This window comes from Polypterus senegalus, chromosome 10, assembly GCF_016835505.1.
Source record: "Polypterus senegalus isolate Bchr_013 chromosome 10, ASM1683550v1, whole genome shotgun sequence".
Classification (NCBI taxonomy): domain Eukaryota; kingdom Metazoa; phylum Chordata; class Cladistia; order Polypteriformes; family Polypteridae; genus Polypterus; species Polypterus senegalus.
In genome coordinates, this window is record NC_053163.1 from 173660535 (window position 1) to 173679656 (window position 19122).

The 19122-nt window shown below is 42.4% G+C and overlaps 1 protein-coding gene across 1 annotated transcript in view; it reads right to left on the minus strand.

Moving 5' to 3' along the window:
• slc43a1b (solute carrier family 43 member 1b) overlaps nucleotides 1-19122 on the minus strand; it is a 62449-nt gene that overhangs the window by 26199 nt on the left and 17128 nt on the right. Inside the window, exon 5 of the mRNA XM_039767603.1 lies at nucleotides 18239-18315. Within this exon, the coding sequence (XP_039623537.1) occupies nucleotides 18239-18315 (77 nt within the window). The remainder of the gene's footprint in view (nucleotides 1-18238; nucleotides 18316-19122) is intronic.

The window sequence follows — 19122 nt, forward strand, 5'->3', positions numbered from 1 at the left end:
GATGGGCTAATTTGCCGGTATCTCTATTGGGCAGGGTTAATGTAGTTAAAATGAATGTTTTACCCAAATTTTTATACCTTTTCCAGTGCATTCCTTTGTTCTTACCCAAATCTTTTTTTAAATCTATTGATCAAATGATCTCCTCATTCATATGGAGAGGTAAGTCTCCCAAAATTCGCAAGCCATTATTACAAAAGTGCCGACTCAGTGGAGGTCTGTCTTTACCCAATTTGATGTTTTATTATTGGGCAGCTAACATCCAAAAATACATTTATTGGCTAAAAGATCCTCAGGCATTTTGGTGTCAGCTAGAAGCTCAATCATGTTTTTCGACCTCTCTCCCCGCTTTATTATTTTCATCCCTCCCTGTATCCCTTACTCAATATACAGATAACCCTGTTGAACTTAACTCTCTTAAGATATGGCATCAATTTCGACGCCACTTCAAATCTGCTTCTGCTTCAGCTCTGGCCCCACTATGTAATAATCACCTTTATCCCCCTTCCCTTTTAGACTCTGCATTTAATTTATGGGATAAAAAGGGCATTACATGTTTTTCCGATCTTTATAAGGATAATATCTTTCTTAACTTTACGGATATGTCGTTCCTATATGGTTTGCCCTCATTTCATTTATTTCGTTATTTTCAGGTTAGACACTGTGCTTCCACTATTTTTCTGAGTTTCCCATTCGCCCACCTAAACAGTCTTGGGAAGACTTATTCGAACTTTCTTCACATAAGAAATCTCTTACCTCGCAAATATATAATACTGTTCTTTCAATGACAATAAAACTATTTCAAATTGGGAAGAGGAGTTGGGTCTGGACTTCAGAGAAGGCTACTGGGATAGTGTAGTTAAGGGGATTTGTACTTCCTCATCTTGTGCAACGCTTTCTCTTATTCAGTTTAAAGTAGTACATAGGCTACATTGGTCAAAGTCTAAACTATCTAAAATTTATCCCAATGTTCCTGACCTATGAGACCGATGCAACTCCTCTCCCTGCAATTTAAGCCACATGTTTTTTCTTTGCCCCAAAAACCAGTTATACTGGACCTCCTATTTTGACATTATTTCTCATGTTTTTGGAATCCGACTGGAACCCTGTCCTTTGATCGCTATATTCGGGGTTCCTGGAGATCATGATACGTCTTTTAATAATACACAATTAAATGCAATCGCTTTCACTTCACTGTTAGCACAACGTAGAATATTATTGTCCTGGAAGGCTCCGCATCCCCCGAGCATGGCCCGCTGGCTGAAGGATCTTATGTTCTTTTTAAAACTTGAAAAAATCAAGTTTAGTCTGAGAGGGAGGGCTGATGGGTTTTTGAAGGTCTGGCAACCTTTTGTTTCTTATTTTAGATCCTTGGAAACAATTGCACCCGATTGAACTTTATTTATTTATTTCCTATTTTATTACTATTATTTATATATTTTTTAATTGTTAGTTATTTATCTACTTATTTTTTGTAACATCCTGTGTATTAGCATTTTTTTTTAAAATTAATTAATCATTATCTATTTTATCTATTTATCTTTTTTGTGGGCCTGTGGGTGGGATATGGGTTACACTGTTATAATACCGGGTAAGCGAATCTTTGCAACAGAATCCGTAAACAGTGAGGATTTACTGTAAATGGAGTTTCATCCTTCCATCCATTTTACTATAATGCTTATTTCAATTCTAGGATTGCTGGGTGGCAGAGGTCAAGGTACCTGGTAGCAGTAGGCACAAGGCAGAAACCAGACCAACCAAGGACTAGCAGATCGCAGGGCACACTCATGACAAACATAAAGAAAGTTTTGACAACAAGAGAACATTCAGCCCATGCTACTGTAGCTCATCAATCTCAGCCCAGGTCAGAAGGTCCTTAAAGTCAGACTGTTTGCTACACTGCTTTATATTTTACATTCAAATAGATAATCTTTATTACTCTCATGGGGAAATTCAAATGCATACAACAGCAGAAATATAAAAAACAAGAATACAGGCTCACAGGACAGATAATACGTTTAATCAATCAATTGCTAAACAAATACATTGCCTGATAGCAGAGGCACTTCTTAGCACACTGCAGTGGAATGAGCCCATAGCTACCCGTGATCCAAAAGAGCGTCTCCTGGAGGGGACGGAGGGGATTATTCATGATGGCATCCAATTTTGCCACCATTCACTTTTCTAAAGCAGCTTCCAGTGCTAGCTGGTGAGGGCACTTGGGTTTGCTGTAAGTACAGATTTATTTGTAGCACGCTGGAATCTCTTCAACAGGTGTCCTATGACCCTGACTGAGAATGACTTCACAGTTTCAGCAAACGGACAGATGGTCTACTTGTTTTCAGAGGATGATGAGTGTGCACCCGGGTGTCCAAATATGTCCCACAGTGATTTGATGGGGGGGAGGGGTGTCACAACAGCTTGATATGACAGAGGTCAGTCACAGGCCAGTGACGGAAATGTCGCTTAAGGAAAGGTCGGCCCAATGCGTTGCTACAAAAAGAAAGCTGTTATGACTGGGAGTCCCATAGCATCTAAGTCCCAAAAGCACTTCCAAAAATGGCTAGAAGAGGGGGAAGCCCCATCACAAACCCTGGCTATATACAAAAAGGGCCACGTAGAAGCTCTATAAAATAAAAGATTCTATTCTTCACAAAAATGCTCTTTGATCACAATGATGCTCCATGGAGCGTACAGACAGTCGGATTTGCCCAAAAGAATAAAACAATCCAATGCAACCAAAGTTCCGATACAGCAAGTCAAAAACAGAGCATGAAGTCAAAATCCAAAAATCCCAACAAATGTAGAAGATCACAGTAACTCAGCACTTCCTAAAACTTTAAAATGAGCTGACAGACCCTATGAGAGACCCTTCAGTTTTCGAGAGTGGAGGGCAGTTTCTGGCTGTGATTGGCAGGTCCCCCTGCCTTTGGGGAACCTCCAGCAAAATACAAAAAATAAAAAGGGCAAAGACAACACAGCGGATCATTAACAAAAGTAACAAAACCTCATCCACTCCAAATTGAACAAAAAAGACATCGAACAAGAATTGGAACCTCAGTCGGTGGGAGGAAAATGGCTGACAAATAACAAAAGGAGATCCCTGGCACTACAATAACCCCATCAATGAGAATAGTCATTTAAAAGGGCAGATATATGAGGAAAAGATAGTGCCACCATCTTCCACCAGAGGGCAGTGCCACACTTCACCCTAATTATTTAGCTCTTTAGTAGGTAAATGAAAGGCTTTGTAAAATACTAATGCAAGCCGTACAAAAGCCAAATCAATTGTCTACTCAACTGGGCCTTCACTTCCTTTATTTGTATCTACGGTCCATGAAGGGTTTAAAATGGCACAGGTCAGGAGACGGCTGATGCCAGTAGGACCACATCTTCTGCAAAAAACAGAGACGCGATCCTGAGGTCTCAGAACTGGACAACATCTGCTCCTTGCCAGCGCCTAGAGATTCTGTCCATAAAAATTATGAACAGATTCAATGAGAAAGGGCAGGCCCGGAAGCGTCCCACTCCCACCAGAAATGAGTCTACCATGGGGCGATAACCACCGGACAGCATGGGGTCACTGGGACACACTAACCCCTCCACTGTGAAAATGGAAAAAAGGAGACAACAGTAGCAAAACATGCTGACTTTTTTCTACAGAACATGAATGGCAAAATCGGACCTGCAATGCAAATGTTTTCCTGTTGAAGTCCGTATGCTGCTTTTTAAGTGGGTTTACCTTTAATTTATGCCAAAACTTCCACGGCACCCTGTTTCTATGCATCCTTAATTTGGGTTGGAAAATATGAGTGATGCCCAGAGAGATGACAGACAGACAGACATTCATATATTTATTTATATAGATAGTGCTGTTCACATATAATTGTAATACATGACTATGATCTCACCCTGTTCATTAACCAAAAACAAACTGAAGCCATTTTATTATATTAATGAGTACAATATACACAAACTAAGAACCCTGTAAAGGCCTCGTGTCCCACTGTGTTTCATTCCTAATCTTGACACAGTGAAAGTGGGACAAGCTTTCCTGGAAGATGGGAGCACCTGAAGAAACAGCCTGAGGCAAAACCATCACATTTGCATTTCTGTGACTTTCTGTTACTATTGTGGCGGAGACACTCTGACAAGTGGAAGTGTCAGTACCACACCCTCAGCACCTCCCTTCCCTGGGGAATCTCCGGCTGGCAAGTCCTGGTATCAGTCCCCTGGCCGTGTGAGTCACGAGAATGCAAAAGGCACAAAATCCTCCTTTGCCAGCCAAGTACCTTGGGAGGCCCGACTTGGTCTGCCATTCAGGTTCGTTCCTGCCTTGTACTGAGGAGTGCGAGGATAAGCTTTAAACCCCAGGAGCTCTGAATACAAATCCACAGGTATCTGAAATAGCCCACTTAAAGAGATTTTCTACATTTTCATTCATTTTCCCTTTGGTTTCCTGTCCCCTCTTCTTTTTGTTTTGATAGATAGATAGATAGATAGATAGATAGATAGATAGATAGATAGATAGATAGATAGATAGATAGATAGATAGATAGATAGATAGATGAAAGGCACTGTATAACAGAGATAGATAGATAGATAGATAGATAGATAGATAGATAGATAGATAGATAGATAGATAGATAGATAGATATGAAAGGCACTATATGATAGATAGATAGTGTGGACTATGGCTGGCAGCTTATCCCGGCCAATACCTCCAAGCCGGCAGAAGGAGCCCTCCCTGCTACGTGGAGATGCCCCTAATTCCAGCAGGGCATCATGGACTATGAAGTTTTAATACACAGCTCTGCTGGATAATGTCGGGGCCACCAGGGGACGCTGCAGGGAGGCACAGAGACATTTATTTTCCATACAGCCCGGAAGTACGTCCCAGTCACATGGATGGAAGAAATAAAGTGCTTCCAGGCTGACGAAGAAAAGGAGTTTTCACCTGACCCGGAAGTGCTGGATAATCACAATGACTGAGGGATCAGAAGCACTTCCAGGTCAAGGACTATAAAGGACTGTGGGAGATCCCAGATGGGCAAGCTGAGTCGGGTGGCAGGGTGACAACGTGTCTGGGTGTGGAAGATTGTTTATTGATTTATTATTGTGTTATTGATTTATATGAGTGTTGTGGAGTGGAGGGTGCTTTGTGCACTGTTTAGTCCGAATAAAAACAATTATTGGACTTTTATCTGGTGTTTGGCGTCAGGTCTGAGGGTTCAAGGGGACGATAGCGCCTCCTATCTGTCACAATAGATAGATAGATAGATAGATAGATAGATAGATAGAAATTGGTGTAGTAGGCAGGATTAGATAGATAGATAGATAGATAGATAGATAGATAGATAGATAGATAGATAGATAGATAGATAGATAGATAGATAGATAGATAGAAATTGGTGTAGTAGGTAGGATTAAATAGATAGATAGATAGATAGATAGATAGATAACAGGCACTATATAATAGACAGATAGATAGATATGAAAGGCACTATATAATAGATAGAAAGATTTGAGTTTTGACACTGCCAGTTTATCGCTACTTACTGTTTCCTTCGTTATTTTTGTTCTTTTTCTGGTTTATTCTCGAAGCAGTTTTCTGTTTTTCAGTGTTTTTAAGTCTTGTTGAATTATTAATCTCATAAACTTTGTATTTTTTTGGATTTTACCTTAATTAAAATTGTTAATTCATCCAGTGATTTTGATATTTAAAGTATTGTGTGAAGTGACAGTTTTGACCTTTCCGCTTGAGTTATAATGCACAACATGGTCACACCTGGCAGCAATGCCGTGCCAGACATGTGGGCTCATCAGACTTCAGTCAGTCAGTATTTGTCTGCACTGAGAGGCTCTTGTGCTGCTGACATTACTGCAGATCACCATTTTTAGTCTAAAGGATAGCACTGCTGGCACTGGCCTTATTTAATCTGAAATTCAAATTATTCAGAAAAGGGACCTTGGGAATCCTTGGAAATTTGGAAGCACAAGAAACAGGTTTTATTTATAGCACCGGGACCTGATTGAAAGTTTCCTTTAGATTACCACACACCTTTCAACACTGGAAAATAAGGGTCAACTGTGCAGTATAAAGCCTCAAGGTGTCCTGCCATAAATAAATATAAATAGCGTTAGAAGGAGACAGACTGTGTGAAGCACACGTCACCGGCTCTGTTGCTGTTTTGGGTTTTGCATTCATGTTGCTGGTACAGGACTGAGGAATTCAAAGCACCAGGTCAAATGCTTTTCACAGACCGCTGCAGCCAGTAGGAGAGCAGGGAGGAGCCACACCCCCAGACAAGCCCACAGCTAAGGGTAAGGACTTGCCAAGGGCACACAGTGGCAGATTTCCTAAATTGAGCTTTTTAAATGCGCTGCCTTGCCAGATGGGAGTGTTGCGCTAGCCCAAATGTCCTCATACCTGGCACCTGACTAGAGCTCCACAGACGTCATGCCGTTCAGTGTTTGCGCCAGTTCAAGCCAGTTTCTGGTGCTCTGATACTATTCAGGTTCAATCCAGTGAGCCTCAATAGGCACGCGTTTCTGTTAAATCTCCCACATGCCATTCTGTTTATACAGTTGCATTTGGAAATCTTCAACCCCCCTCACCTCAAAAGATTTTCTATTGATATGAATCGAGGTTAGTGAAAATAACAAAAAGCCTCGTTAAACAACAAAACATAAATTATAGACTCATTTTTAGAATATAAATTGACTCAGGTTTGAGTTGAAAAGTGTAACGCTTATAAAAAATGTGCACCGTTATTCAAACCCCAGGTTCAGGACTTAGCGGAGCCTCCTTTAGCCTTCGTAATTTCTAATAACCATTTTTGGTAAGTGCCGACAAAATTCTTACACCTCTCTGTTGGAATCTTTGCCCATTCATCACATGCAAAAGCCTCCAGCTCACTGATATTTGACTGCTTCTGCTTTCAATGGAAGTTAAATCTGGGGACAGAGAAGGCCACTCCAGCGTTTATTCTCAGCCAAGCTTTGGTTAACTTGGGGGTGAGCTTTGGATTATTGTTCTGCTGGAAAGTCCAATGACCACTAAGGTTCAACTTCCAAACAGAAGGCATCACGGTCCTCTTTGAAATGGCCAGGGATTTCTAAGAATCCATGATGACAGTTACACGGTCATGACTGCCACTTCCTCCAGGAGAGGAACATCTCCACATCATCAGTGACCCACCTCCATGCTTGGATGGTTGGAAGTGTTCTGGTCATAAGCCTGGCCTTTCTCACACCAGACATACTGCTGGTCTATGAGTCCAAACAGTTCCAATTTAGTTTTATCAGTCCATAGAGCAGTTTCCTTAAACTTCACAGGTCATGTTGAGGAGCATGCACTGGTACAGCGCATTGCCGCACCCACCACATGATGAAACAGTTCGATATACCACTTTGCAACCCTGCAAGGCAGACACATGGTCCAGTTCCACCCTCTGGAAATGACCGTCTATCTGCCACAGCCAGGTGTGACGTGGGTGTCCTCTTGGCCTGGTCCAGCCACTCAGGTCCTGTGAGCCACATCACCCTTAATAAGGAATTGCGCCACATGGCCATAGTGCTGTAACTGACGCTCCCTCACAATGCAGGTCATGTGCCTCGTTCGGGACTCTGTGAGCAACACAAAGTCAAACCAGCGATACCCAAGGATTCTCCAAAGAGACACAGTACCGAAGAAGTCCAGTCTTCATCTCAGGTCACTGGATAACGTCCATGCCTTGCAACCACATAGCAAGACAGGAAGCTCCAGGACTCTATAGACTTGGACCTTCATCCATTTGCATAGATATCAGGAGAGCCACACTCCGCAGGCCTATTCAGACTTCTTCAGACATAGTCTAGTCGGCCTTTGAAGGTCTTTATGGTCAAGAGTGGAGTGCAGCCATGAAGTCCTTGTTTATTGAGTGCTTGTCTTATAGTTGCCACTGTAGCACTTCCTCAGGTGTAACCCTGTAGGTGGTTTACTGCTGCACGAGGGGTTTTCTTTGTTGTCCTGACTAAGTTGTTAATGGCTGTTGATGAACTTTTTGGGCTTTCTATCCTCGGCCAGGCATGTTTGCAGATGTGCCATAAATCTATAATGCTTCTTTATGGGGCATCTTGTTATATTCCATTTTTGGGAGATCTTCTTATACTGAAGCAGTGAAGTCCCATCCCCTCTCTCTGTCTCTCTCTGTCTCTCTCTCTCTCTCTCTCCTTTTGTGAGAGCTCCTTAGTTTCTCAGCCATGATTGCAAACTACCTTCAACACCTTCATGGGTGGGCTTTATATAATCATCACATTTGAAGCCAATTAAGACTCATCATTGTGTTCACAAAGGCTTAATTACACTTAATTACAAACTAGCAGAAGGTTTTAAAAACAGCAGTATTATACAGGACTTGAACAACTGTGACATGGCTATGTTCATAAGATGTCCTGTTACTCACGAATGCTACATCATACATTTTCATGGTTGACTTTGCGTATCACTTGACTGATAAAGAAGTCAACCAAAGCACTTTGAAAAACTTGCATTGGTAGATCCTGAATATTTCTGGTTGTAACTGTCTGTCTGTCTGTCATCTTCAAGCGCTCTAATCGTAGCCACTGTTTAGTTTTCCCCATTTCCATTTCCCCTACACCAGGGATGTCCGCCTCTGATCCTGGTTGGCCGCAGTGGTTGCAGCTTTTCATTATAACCAGCTTCTTTTTTGCTGCTGATTATCTTGTTTTGCCTTAAGTTTTAATTGACGTGACTCAGACCCCTTAGTTCAGTGTTTCCCAACCTCGGTCCTGTGGCTGCAAGTTTTTGTTCCCACCAGCTTCTGTTTTTAATTGAGCTAATTAAGTGATGTGTTATTTGCCAAGTTCTGTGTTTTGGGAACAAAATAAAATTTAGAAAACTAAATTTGGTAAAAAAAAAAAAAATTATATATATATACAGTGCATGAACATATTGTTAAAAAGAAAAAAATACATTATTCCCATATAACTGCTTGGTAAATTTTAATATATATATATACAGTATATACAGTACATCCGGTAGGTATTCTCAGCGCATCACTTTTTCCACATTTTGTTATGTTACAGCCTTATTCTAAAATGGATTAAATTCATTTTTTTCCTCAGAATTCTACACACAACACCCCATAATGACAACGTGAAAAAAAGTTTACTTGAGGTTTTTGCAAATTTATTAAAAATAAAAAAATTGGGAAAGCACATGTACATAAGTATTCACAGCCTTTGCCATGAAGCTCCAAATTGAGCTCAGGTGCATCCTGTTTCCCCTGATCATCCTTGAGATGTTTCTGCAGCTTCATTGGAGTCCACCTGTGGTAAATTCAGTTGACTGGACATGATTTGGAAAGGCACACACCTGTCATTAGAAGGTCCCACAGTTGACAGTTCATGTCAGAGCACAAACCAAGCATGAAGTCAAAGGAATTGTCTGTAGACCTCCGAGGCAGGATTGTCTTGAGGCACAAATCTGGAGAAGGTTACAGAAAACTTTCTGCTGCTTTGAAGGTCCCAATGAGCACAGTGGCCTCCATCATCCATAAGTGGAAGAAGTTTGAAACCACTAGGACTCTTCCTAGAGGTGGCCGGCCATCTAAACTGAGTGATCGGGGGAGAATGGCATTAGTCAGGGAGGTGACCAAGAACCCGATGGTCACTCTGTCAGAGCTCCAGAGGTCCTCTGTGGAGAGAGGAGAACCTTCCAGAAGGACAACCATCTCTGCAGCAATCCACCAATCAGGCCTGTATGGTAGAGTGGCCAGAAGGAAGCCACTCCTTAGGAAAAGGCACATGGCAGCCCGCCTGGAGTTTGCCAAAAGGCACCTGAAGGACTCTCAGACCATGAGAAACAAAATTCTCTGGTCTGGTGAGACAAAGATTGAACTCTTTGGTGTGAATGCCAGGCGTCACGTTTGGAGGAAACCAGGCACCGCTCATCACCAGGCCAATACCATCCCTACAGTGAAGCATGGTGGTGGCAGCATCATGCTGTGGGGGGCAGGAACTGTGAGACAAGTCAGGATAAAGGGAAAGATGACTGCAGCAACTGCAGCTCCAGGGCGCTCTTGACCTCAGACTGGGGCGACGGTTCATCTTTCAGCAGGACAACGACCCTAAGCACACAGCCAAGATATCAAAGGAGTGGCTTCAGGACAACTCTGTGAATGTCCTTGAGTGGCCCAGCCAGAGCCCAGACTTGAATCCGATTGAACATCTCTGGAGAGATCTTAAAATGGCTGTGCACCGACGCTTCCCATCCAACCTGATGGAGCTTGAGAGGTGCTGCAAAGAGGAATGGGTGAAACTGGCCAAGGATTGGTGTGCCAAGCTTGTGGCATCATATTCAAAAAGACTTGAGGCTGGAATTACTGCCAAAGGTGCAACGATAAAGTATTGAGCAAAGGCTGTGAAGACTTATGTACATGTGATTTCTCAGTTTTTTTTATTTTTAATAAATTTGCAAAAATTTCAAGTAAACTTTTTTCACGTTGTCATTATGGGGTGTTGTGTGTAGAATTCTGAGGAAAAAAATGAATTTAATCCATTTTGGAATAAGGCTGCAACATAACAAAATGTGGAAAAAGTGATGCGCTGTGAATACTTTCCGGATGTACTGTATATACTGTATATGTATAATATTTTCATCTTGATTTTCATTCTACTTTTCTAGCTGTTCTAATTGTTTCATTAATCCTTTATTTACTAATCAGTTGGTCTGATGCTAAAGTAGTTGCAGCCTTTGATTATTCCATGTTGTTTGCCAGCATGTCTGCTCTGCGCATTTTGAATTGTCATTAATAAGATACGACGAAGGGGAAAAACTGCACAGAGAAAGGGCAAAATAAAATGAAATCAACAAAAGAGAGTTAAGCATTTTAATCAATAGCAAAAGCAGAAATATTTCTAAATGTCTTATAAATGTAAAAACCACACCTCTGTGCTTTTCTGAATGTAGAAAAAAAGAAAAATATGAGCTAATTAAATGAGATCAGTGTTATCAGGTGTCGTCACTGATTATAAATCTGGTGGGAACAAATACCTGTAGCCACAGGGGGTCCCCAGGACCAAAGTTGGGAAACAATGCCTTAGTTGTTTCTTTTGGGGCTGATGTCAACTTTTAACGAAATTCAGGGTAAAGGACGCTAATTGGCTAAACTCGTCCTTACGTTTTAGTTCAACTTTCTTTGCTAGAAGGAAAGTTAAGTATCCTTTCCTGACTTAACCTCGATTCCCTGCGTGTGCGTGAGTAGCGAAAAGCAAACAACCTATAAAATAACATCTGGTGAGAGATTAAAGCAAATGTGAAAATGAAAATACTTCATGAATGTTTTACATATTATTGCTGAACCGGATTCTGACTTGTCGGACTTGGAATTTGATGCAAGTGATCTGGAGATGGTGGTCAGAAACGAAAGTGAGGGACCAGCATCATCTAATTGGTCCCCAGCTGATTGTGGTGCTGAACACGTTTGTGTAGCTGATACGCCTACAGCAGCGCTCGCCTGGAAAGACCACCACTTATGATGACAAGAGGTACAAACCATATTGCGTCACACACTGCCACTGCTCCCCACCTGCAATGTGAAGACAACCAGGCAGCCTGCCCCTTGTGCATTCCTGCTGGCCATTGAACATGCGCCAAAGAGAAGCCAGAGCACATAGCACCAGATGTTTTATGTTGATTTATGTGTGAAACCATGGCTTTGTGTGCTTTTCAGAAAACTGAAAAAAATATTCAGCCCTCAAAGAGTTAACGAACAGCCAAACAATAATGAGACCCAAAAACAAGCCGCCACATCACCAGCTAACCTAAAAATAAAGAATGGTGAAGGTCTCGGTCATGTGGGTCTGCTCAGGTCAGCCAAATGGTGGTCTTAGAAACAACAGAAAATCAACAGTCTGCGGTGGCAGAACGAGAGAAGCAACAAGTCGTAATATTCGATAATTTTATTAACAGCAAGAACTGGCTTCTCATTAAGAAACTGGTTGGAGTGAAATTGGCTGGAGTTTGACGTTCTAATTTAGCTGGTCATCTGTTGGCTCGTTTCGCATCTCATTTCTGTTTGGCTGCCATTTTAATGAAGAAACAAATCAACTCAGAGGATTGAATTCTTAAAAACAGGGCTATTAAAATGACGGGAAAAGGAGTTAATTAGCAGTGAAAACTGGTCACTGATTAGGAAAAGGGTTAGAAAGAAAACCTGCAGCCACTGCGGCCCTCCAGGACCAGAGTTGGCTCTAAACTCGACTAACTTTAACTCTGTCTCTAATCAGCAGCTCATCTCAGAGGATTTTGGGATATCTGACCCTCGGTTATTTTCAGTTTTTAGACTCTGTGATGTTTACATGTTTAAATGTTGCGAAACAAGGCGATAAACAAATATTGACTCCCACTGCTTAAAAACATCTTCTAGAATGAGAGTTTGTAATTGACAGCATCAGTGTTTGGATTGAATGAACAAATTATTTAATTAACCAATTGACCAATCAATCAAGCAATTTAATTCTCTGCTAGAGATTGATAAGTCACCTGCAACATCCATCCATCCATTCATTATCCAACTCACTATATCCTAACTACGGGGTCTGCTGGAGCCAATCCCAGCCAACACAGGGTGCAAGGCAGGAAACAAACCCCAGGCAGGGCGCCAGCCCACCGCAACAAACTTTGCTAATGAAATCATTTATTTTTTGATAAAATAATTGGCTATTTGCTGTCATTACTGAATTATTAAAAATGATTAATTGTATTGTTAAAAAGATTGTTTGAATCACTCAATGGCTAAAGGATTGAATAATCAATTTATTAGTTAATTATAACAGGATGGCCACCGCTTGTCTTCTCACCACACATTGAATAATGTACACTCAATTCTTTTTATCCGTGAGGTTTATGTTCTTGAAAAGCCTGGTGGAAACGAAAGCCATGGATACTGAAGCCTTGAACCTATGGGAGCGATAGACTAGGATCTGGTGGTCCCTAATTGCTATACACTTTTGCTACCCGTTACCCTACACACATAATTTCCTGTACCAAAAATCAACTAAGCTTACCGCAAGGAGCACTTGGTAAAACACTTTTATTAGCCTGGTGTTTTGCTGCCATTGACATCTAATATAAACTGCTCAAAAAAATTAAAGGAACACTTTGAAAACACATCAGATCTCAATGGGAAAAAGAAATCCTCCTGGATATCTATACTGATATAGACTGGGTAATGTGTTAGGAACGAAAGGATGCCACATCGTTTGATGGAAATGAAAATGATCAACCTACAGAGCCCTGAATTCAAAGACGCCCCAAAAATCAGAGTGAAAAATGATGTGGCAGGCTAATCCATTTTGCCCAAATTGAATTGCAGCAACTCCAAATTGTACGCAGCACTTTGTATGGCCCCTGTGTTCTTGTATACATGCCTGACAACATCGGTGCATGCTTCTAATGAGATGACAGATGGTGTTGTGGGGATCTCCTCCCAGATCTGGACCAGGGCATCACTGAGCTCCTGGACAGTCTGAGGTGCAACCTGGTGGCATTGGATGGACCAAAACATAATGTCCCAGAGGTGTTCTATTGGATTTAGGTCAGGAAAGTCTGGTGGCCAGTCAATGGTATCAATTCCTTCATCCTCCAGGAACTGCCTGCATACTCTCACCACATGAGGCCAGGAATTGTTGTGCACCAGGAGCCACTGTACCAGCATAGGGTCTGACAATGGGTCCAAGGATTTCATCCTGATACCTAATGGCAGCCAAGGTGCCTTTGTCAAGCCTGTAGCAGTCTGTGTGACCCTCCATGGATATGCCTCCCCAGACAATCATTAACCCACCACCAAACTGCTCATGCTGAATGATGTTACAGGCAGCATAATGTTCTCCATGGCTTCTCCAGACCCTTTCACTTCTGTCACGTGCTCAGGGTGAACCTGCTCTCATCTGTAAAAGCACAGGGCACCAGTGGTGCATCTGCCAATTCTGGTATTCTATGGCGAATGCCAATCGAGCTGCATGCTGCTGGGCAGTGAGCTCAGGGCCCATTAGAGGACATGGGGCCCTTGGGTCACCCTCATGAAGTCTTTCTGGTTGTTTGGTCAGAGACATTCACACCAGTGGCCTGCTGGAGGTCATTTTGTAGGGCTCTGGCAGTGCTCATCCTGTTCCTCCTTGCCCAAAGGAGCAGATACTGGTCCTGCTGATGGGTTATGGACCTTCTATGGCCCTCTCCAGCTCTCCTAGAGTAACTGCTTGTCTCCTAGAATCTCCTCCATGCCCTTGAGACTGTGCAGGGAGACACAGCAAACCTTCTGGCAATGACACGTATTGATGTGCCATCCTGGAGAAGTTGGACTACCTGTGCAACCTCTGTAGGGTCCAGGTATCGCCTCGTGCTACCAGTAGTGACACTGACTGTACCCAAATGCAAAACTAGTGAAGAAACAGTCAGAAAAGATGAGGAGGGAAAAATGTCAGTGGCCTCCACCTGTTAAACCATTCCTGTTTTGGGGGTCATCTCATTGTTGCCCCTCTAGTGCATCTGTTGTTAATTTCATTAACACCACAGCAGCTGAAACTGATTAACAACCCCCTCTGCTACTTAACTGACCAGATTAATATCCCATAAGTTTCATTGACTTTATGCTATACTCTCATTAAAAAGTGTTCCTTTAATTCTTTTGAGCAGTATATTTAATAAACAGTGTAAAACACTGAGACCACAAGGAATAGTATCACATTGTGGAGACTTGATAACTCAACAGAAGCTGTGAGAATGAAGTCATTAAACCATGTTAGGTACCCGGACCTCTGTTGCCAAGAAACAGAGGGAGGGAGCAAACTTATTGTAACTCTCCCGGCTCACGTGGGATGAGTGGACAGGACTTATGGGAGCAAGAGGGGAGGTGGGATCAGGCCAAATGCACCGGCCCTCCTCTTACGTCCTCGAGGCTTGTATTTATCCTTTCACAGGTTCACCTACAAAAACCTTGGTATGACTTTTGCTTCGTTTAGATCAGGGGTCCCCAACTCCATTCCTGGAGGGCCCCAGTGGCTGCAGGTTTTCATTCTAACCCTTTCCTTAATAAGTGACCAGTTTTTGCTGCTAATTAAATCCTTTTCCTTTCATTTTAATTGACCTGTTTTTGTAGATTTGTTCCCATAATTTCTTCATCGTTCCTCTGAATTTCTTCATTTCTGTCCATGAATGGCACTCAAACAGAAATGAAATGTGAAGTGAGTGAGCCAAGAGAAGACCAACTAAGTCAGGGCCTCAAACTCCAACCAGTTGCTTCATTAGGTGCTGATTCTTGTTGTTAATTAAACTCGTTCTTTACTTCCATGGCTTGTTGCTGCTCTCAATGTGCAATAGCAGACATTTCTGAAATTGTCGATTTTCTCTTTACTAAGAGCACCATTAAAATGTTTTGTGGACCTCAGCAGATCAACAATCCTGAGGCCTTCATCTTTCTTTATGTTCTGATATTATATGATGGACACAGTTTGCTGGTCATCAGCTTGTTGGTCCCCAGATGACCTTGCCACTGAACACGTTCATGTAGATGATGAGGCTATGACAACATTCACCTGGGAGGACCGTCACTTACGATGACTACAATCCAGAATGCGTCGCACTATGACTGCCACCGATGCTCACCTACAGTGCAAACACAGCCACCACACATTCCTCCTGGCTGTCAAGCCACCAGAGACGGCAAACAGGAGTTTTATGGTGACCTATGTGTGACACCATTGCTTTGTGGGCTTTCCAGAAACCTGAGTTTTTTAGAAAAACTATTCATCCCTCAAAGAGTTAAACCTTGTGTTGTTGCATCAGCCGCCTTCTGTTAGGCCCGAGGTGAAATACTGCTATGCTGACATTCTTCTGCCACATATTTTGACACAATTTTATATTCATTGTTCTCTGCATGATCACAGCTCTTTCTACCAAAGAGTGTAACTTTGGTCTCATCCATTGTTAATCACATGCATCCCTGGACTGTTTTGTTGGCTCTACCAGGGTAGGCTTGATGTGACAAAGTTGTTAACTTTCTCTCCCTCTTTAGTCCCTGAATGGAGGACAACACCCAGGAAAACCTCAGATGACAATTTCCCTCAGATCTCCTGCCCTTTCTGCCCAATTCAGCCATCTTCAGCTCCTGCTTGCTTTGTGGGGTTTGTCCCCTTAAGCTTTCTCTTCAGCATATGGAAGGCCTGCTCATTTGGATTGAAATCGGGTGACTGTCTTGGCCAGTCAAGAATTTTCCATTTTTTGAGCTTTGAAAGAACTCCCATGTTGCCTCAGCAGTGTGTTTGGCTCATTATCTTGTTGTCAGGTGAAGTGCCGTCCAGTGAGTTTGGAGGCCTTTACTGGAACTCGAGCAGATCAGATGTTTCTCCACAGTTCAGAATTCATTGTGCTGTCAAGCAGTCACATCATCAATGGAGAGAAGTGTGCCAGGACCGGTGATAAGATAACACCCCCAGCACCACCATGTTTAACAGATGAGGTGGTCTGCTTTGGATCTCGGGCAGTTCATTTTCGTTTCCAAACTTTGCTCTCGTCATCACTCTGATGAGGTTCATCTTTGTCTCTTCTGTCCACAAGGCCTTTTCCCAGAATTCTGCAGGCTCTTTGAAGTCCTTTTTCACAAACTGTAATCTGGCCATCCTGTTTTTATATTTTCTATTTTGCAGTGTGTCTTCTGTGTTTCTGTTCTTGAAATCTTCTGCTGATCATCGGCCCCTGATGACTGTTTCTGATCTATCTGGGGGCTTTTTCTTTATTACAGTGAGGATTCTTCTTTCCTCAGCAGTGGTGGTCTTCCTTGGCCTACCAGTCCCTTTGTAATTACTGAGCCCAACAATGTGTTCTTTCTTCTTTGTGATATTCCAGACAGTTGATTTTGGTCATCCTAAGGTTTTTCCAAGGTCTCTAATGATTTCATCTTGTTTTGTAGCCTCATAATGGCTTCTTTGACTTTCATAGGCACAACTCTTGTCCTCATGTTGAACAACGGCGACTACAGACTCCAAAGGGAAGAAACAAGCCAAGGTATCTTATGAAGCCATGAAACCCACCTGAGGAATCACAAACACCTGGGACGCCAATTGTCCCAAACATTCTGGAGCCCGGAAATGGTGGTGGGGAACCACCCAGAAAAAGTGTTGTGTGACCAAAATGTATGGAAAGACCCTTAAATGAAAGTCTGCAATGTGCACGTTAATCACAATGTCTGAATTGTTGGATTTGTAAATTTTAAACTGTGGAGCAGAATGTGCGCTTGTCCCAAATATTATAGAGTTTCTTTGCTTCTTTGTAGATATACTGTAGCTTTCTCTTTTTAAGTAGGACTCCATACTCTTCTTTTCTTCTACCCTTTTTTGTTTTTTTGTGTTGCTTTTGTGAGGTTCTGGCCAATCCACTTATTTCCGGGTACAAAAGATAGTGAGTGAGTAGCACCCATGAGCTCAACGGGCCGACATGTTATATTTAACAACATGTCTCTTCATTCCGTTTATTTTTTTTTTATATGAAAGGTCATTGAGCAGACTAAAGATAAGCAACAAAAGAGGATGTAATTGTCACTTCACACTGGGAAAAAAAAAGAACAGCTAATAACCAAACAAAATATTTTTGACCCGTGGCTGGGAATCCCACTCAGAGAACACGCAGCTCCACATAGAAGGCCATCTAACTTGGGAACCATAGTGGGGTCAAATGCCACTTCACTAAGCTGGCATGTTCTCACCGCTTGCTGCCTTCAGTGTTTTCACATAAGCGCCGATGGGACTTGGAGGTAATGAGCGTTCTTCTAGGTCACAGCCTCTTTCTGATGTGATCTTTCAAGTTAATTCCACAGCATAAGTGACGCCCATTGAGAAGTTAACTAAATCAAATTAGAAATGTGCCCATGTACAACTTCACAAACAGCGTGGGCCAGTTTATTTACTCTGTGAAATCAAGCCCTGACCCATTTATCTTAAAGTATGACCGTCTGTAAACGTGGTGGCAGCGCCCCCCACTCTACAACAGGAAGCGTGTGTGGAGATTTCTGCGTCTCACACCCTGCTGGTGAGCAGAACACAGAGACGACCTTGTGCTGCAAATGTTTAACCAATCTGGCCACATGGAGTAGTGGGGGAAAAAAAAAGAATAAATAAATAAAAGCCAGCGAGGCAAAAATCTTAGACTGCCAACACAGAGACGGAAGAACGGGATACCTACTGTGAGCGAGGTGAAAGTGAGACAGATGCCGCCGAAGCCATTCAGGGACAATGCCAGGAAGATGAGGGGAGACAGCACTGTGGAGACAAACAATGAGACTGTCAGTGGAGAAAACCTGAACAGATGCCACCCTGACCCAAAAAAAAAAATAGATCTAAATTTGTATGGCCCTCATTTCAATAGAATCAAAGTCAAAAATTGCTGCCAGAAAGAAGATCATTTGGAGTGAAGTTCAAACCACCTACACTTCAGAAGAGGTCAACCACCTGAAGCTAAGCCTGTTTGGGCCCAGCCAGAGCTTGGATGGGAAAGCTTGGGTTGCTGCTGGTAGAGGTTGGTGAGGCCAACAGGGGGCGCATACCCTGTTCTGAATGTGGATGCCAATGTCTGAGTCCTGTAAAAATGTCACCATCCTTTGGATGAGACGTAAAACCGAGGTCCTGACTCTCTGTGATCATTCATGATAAACAGCAGGGTCTATCCCGATGTCCACCATGGCCTAGTCATTCTAGCCCCCTAATCATCCCCCATCTCTAATTGGCTAATTGGTGTGGTGAGTGTACTGGCGCAACAAAATGGCTGCCGTCGCATCATCCATGTGGATGCTACACATTACTGGTGGCTCTCCACTCACTGTAAGTAGTGAGAAAACCGCTAAATGAATGAAAAAAATTATTACTATGAATAAGCCATGGGACCAGATTGAGTCTGTGCCATCATCCATCTTGGTGGGTGTGACCACTTGAAGTGTGGACTTTGTTGCACACCCACACCCCAGGCTGGCATTCCCAATGTGGACACCTGTTAGGAAATTGTTCATCATCATTATTGTTTTGTTCTTTAATTTTAGTTCTGATTATTATTGTCATTACAGTATATTTTTT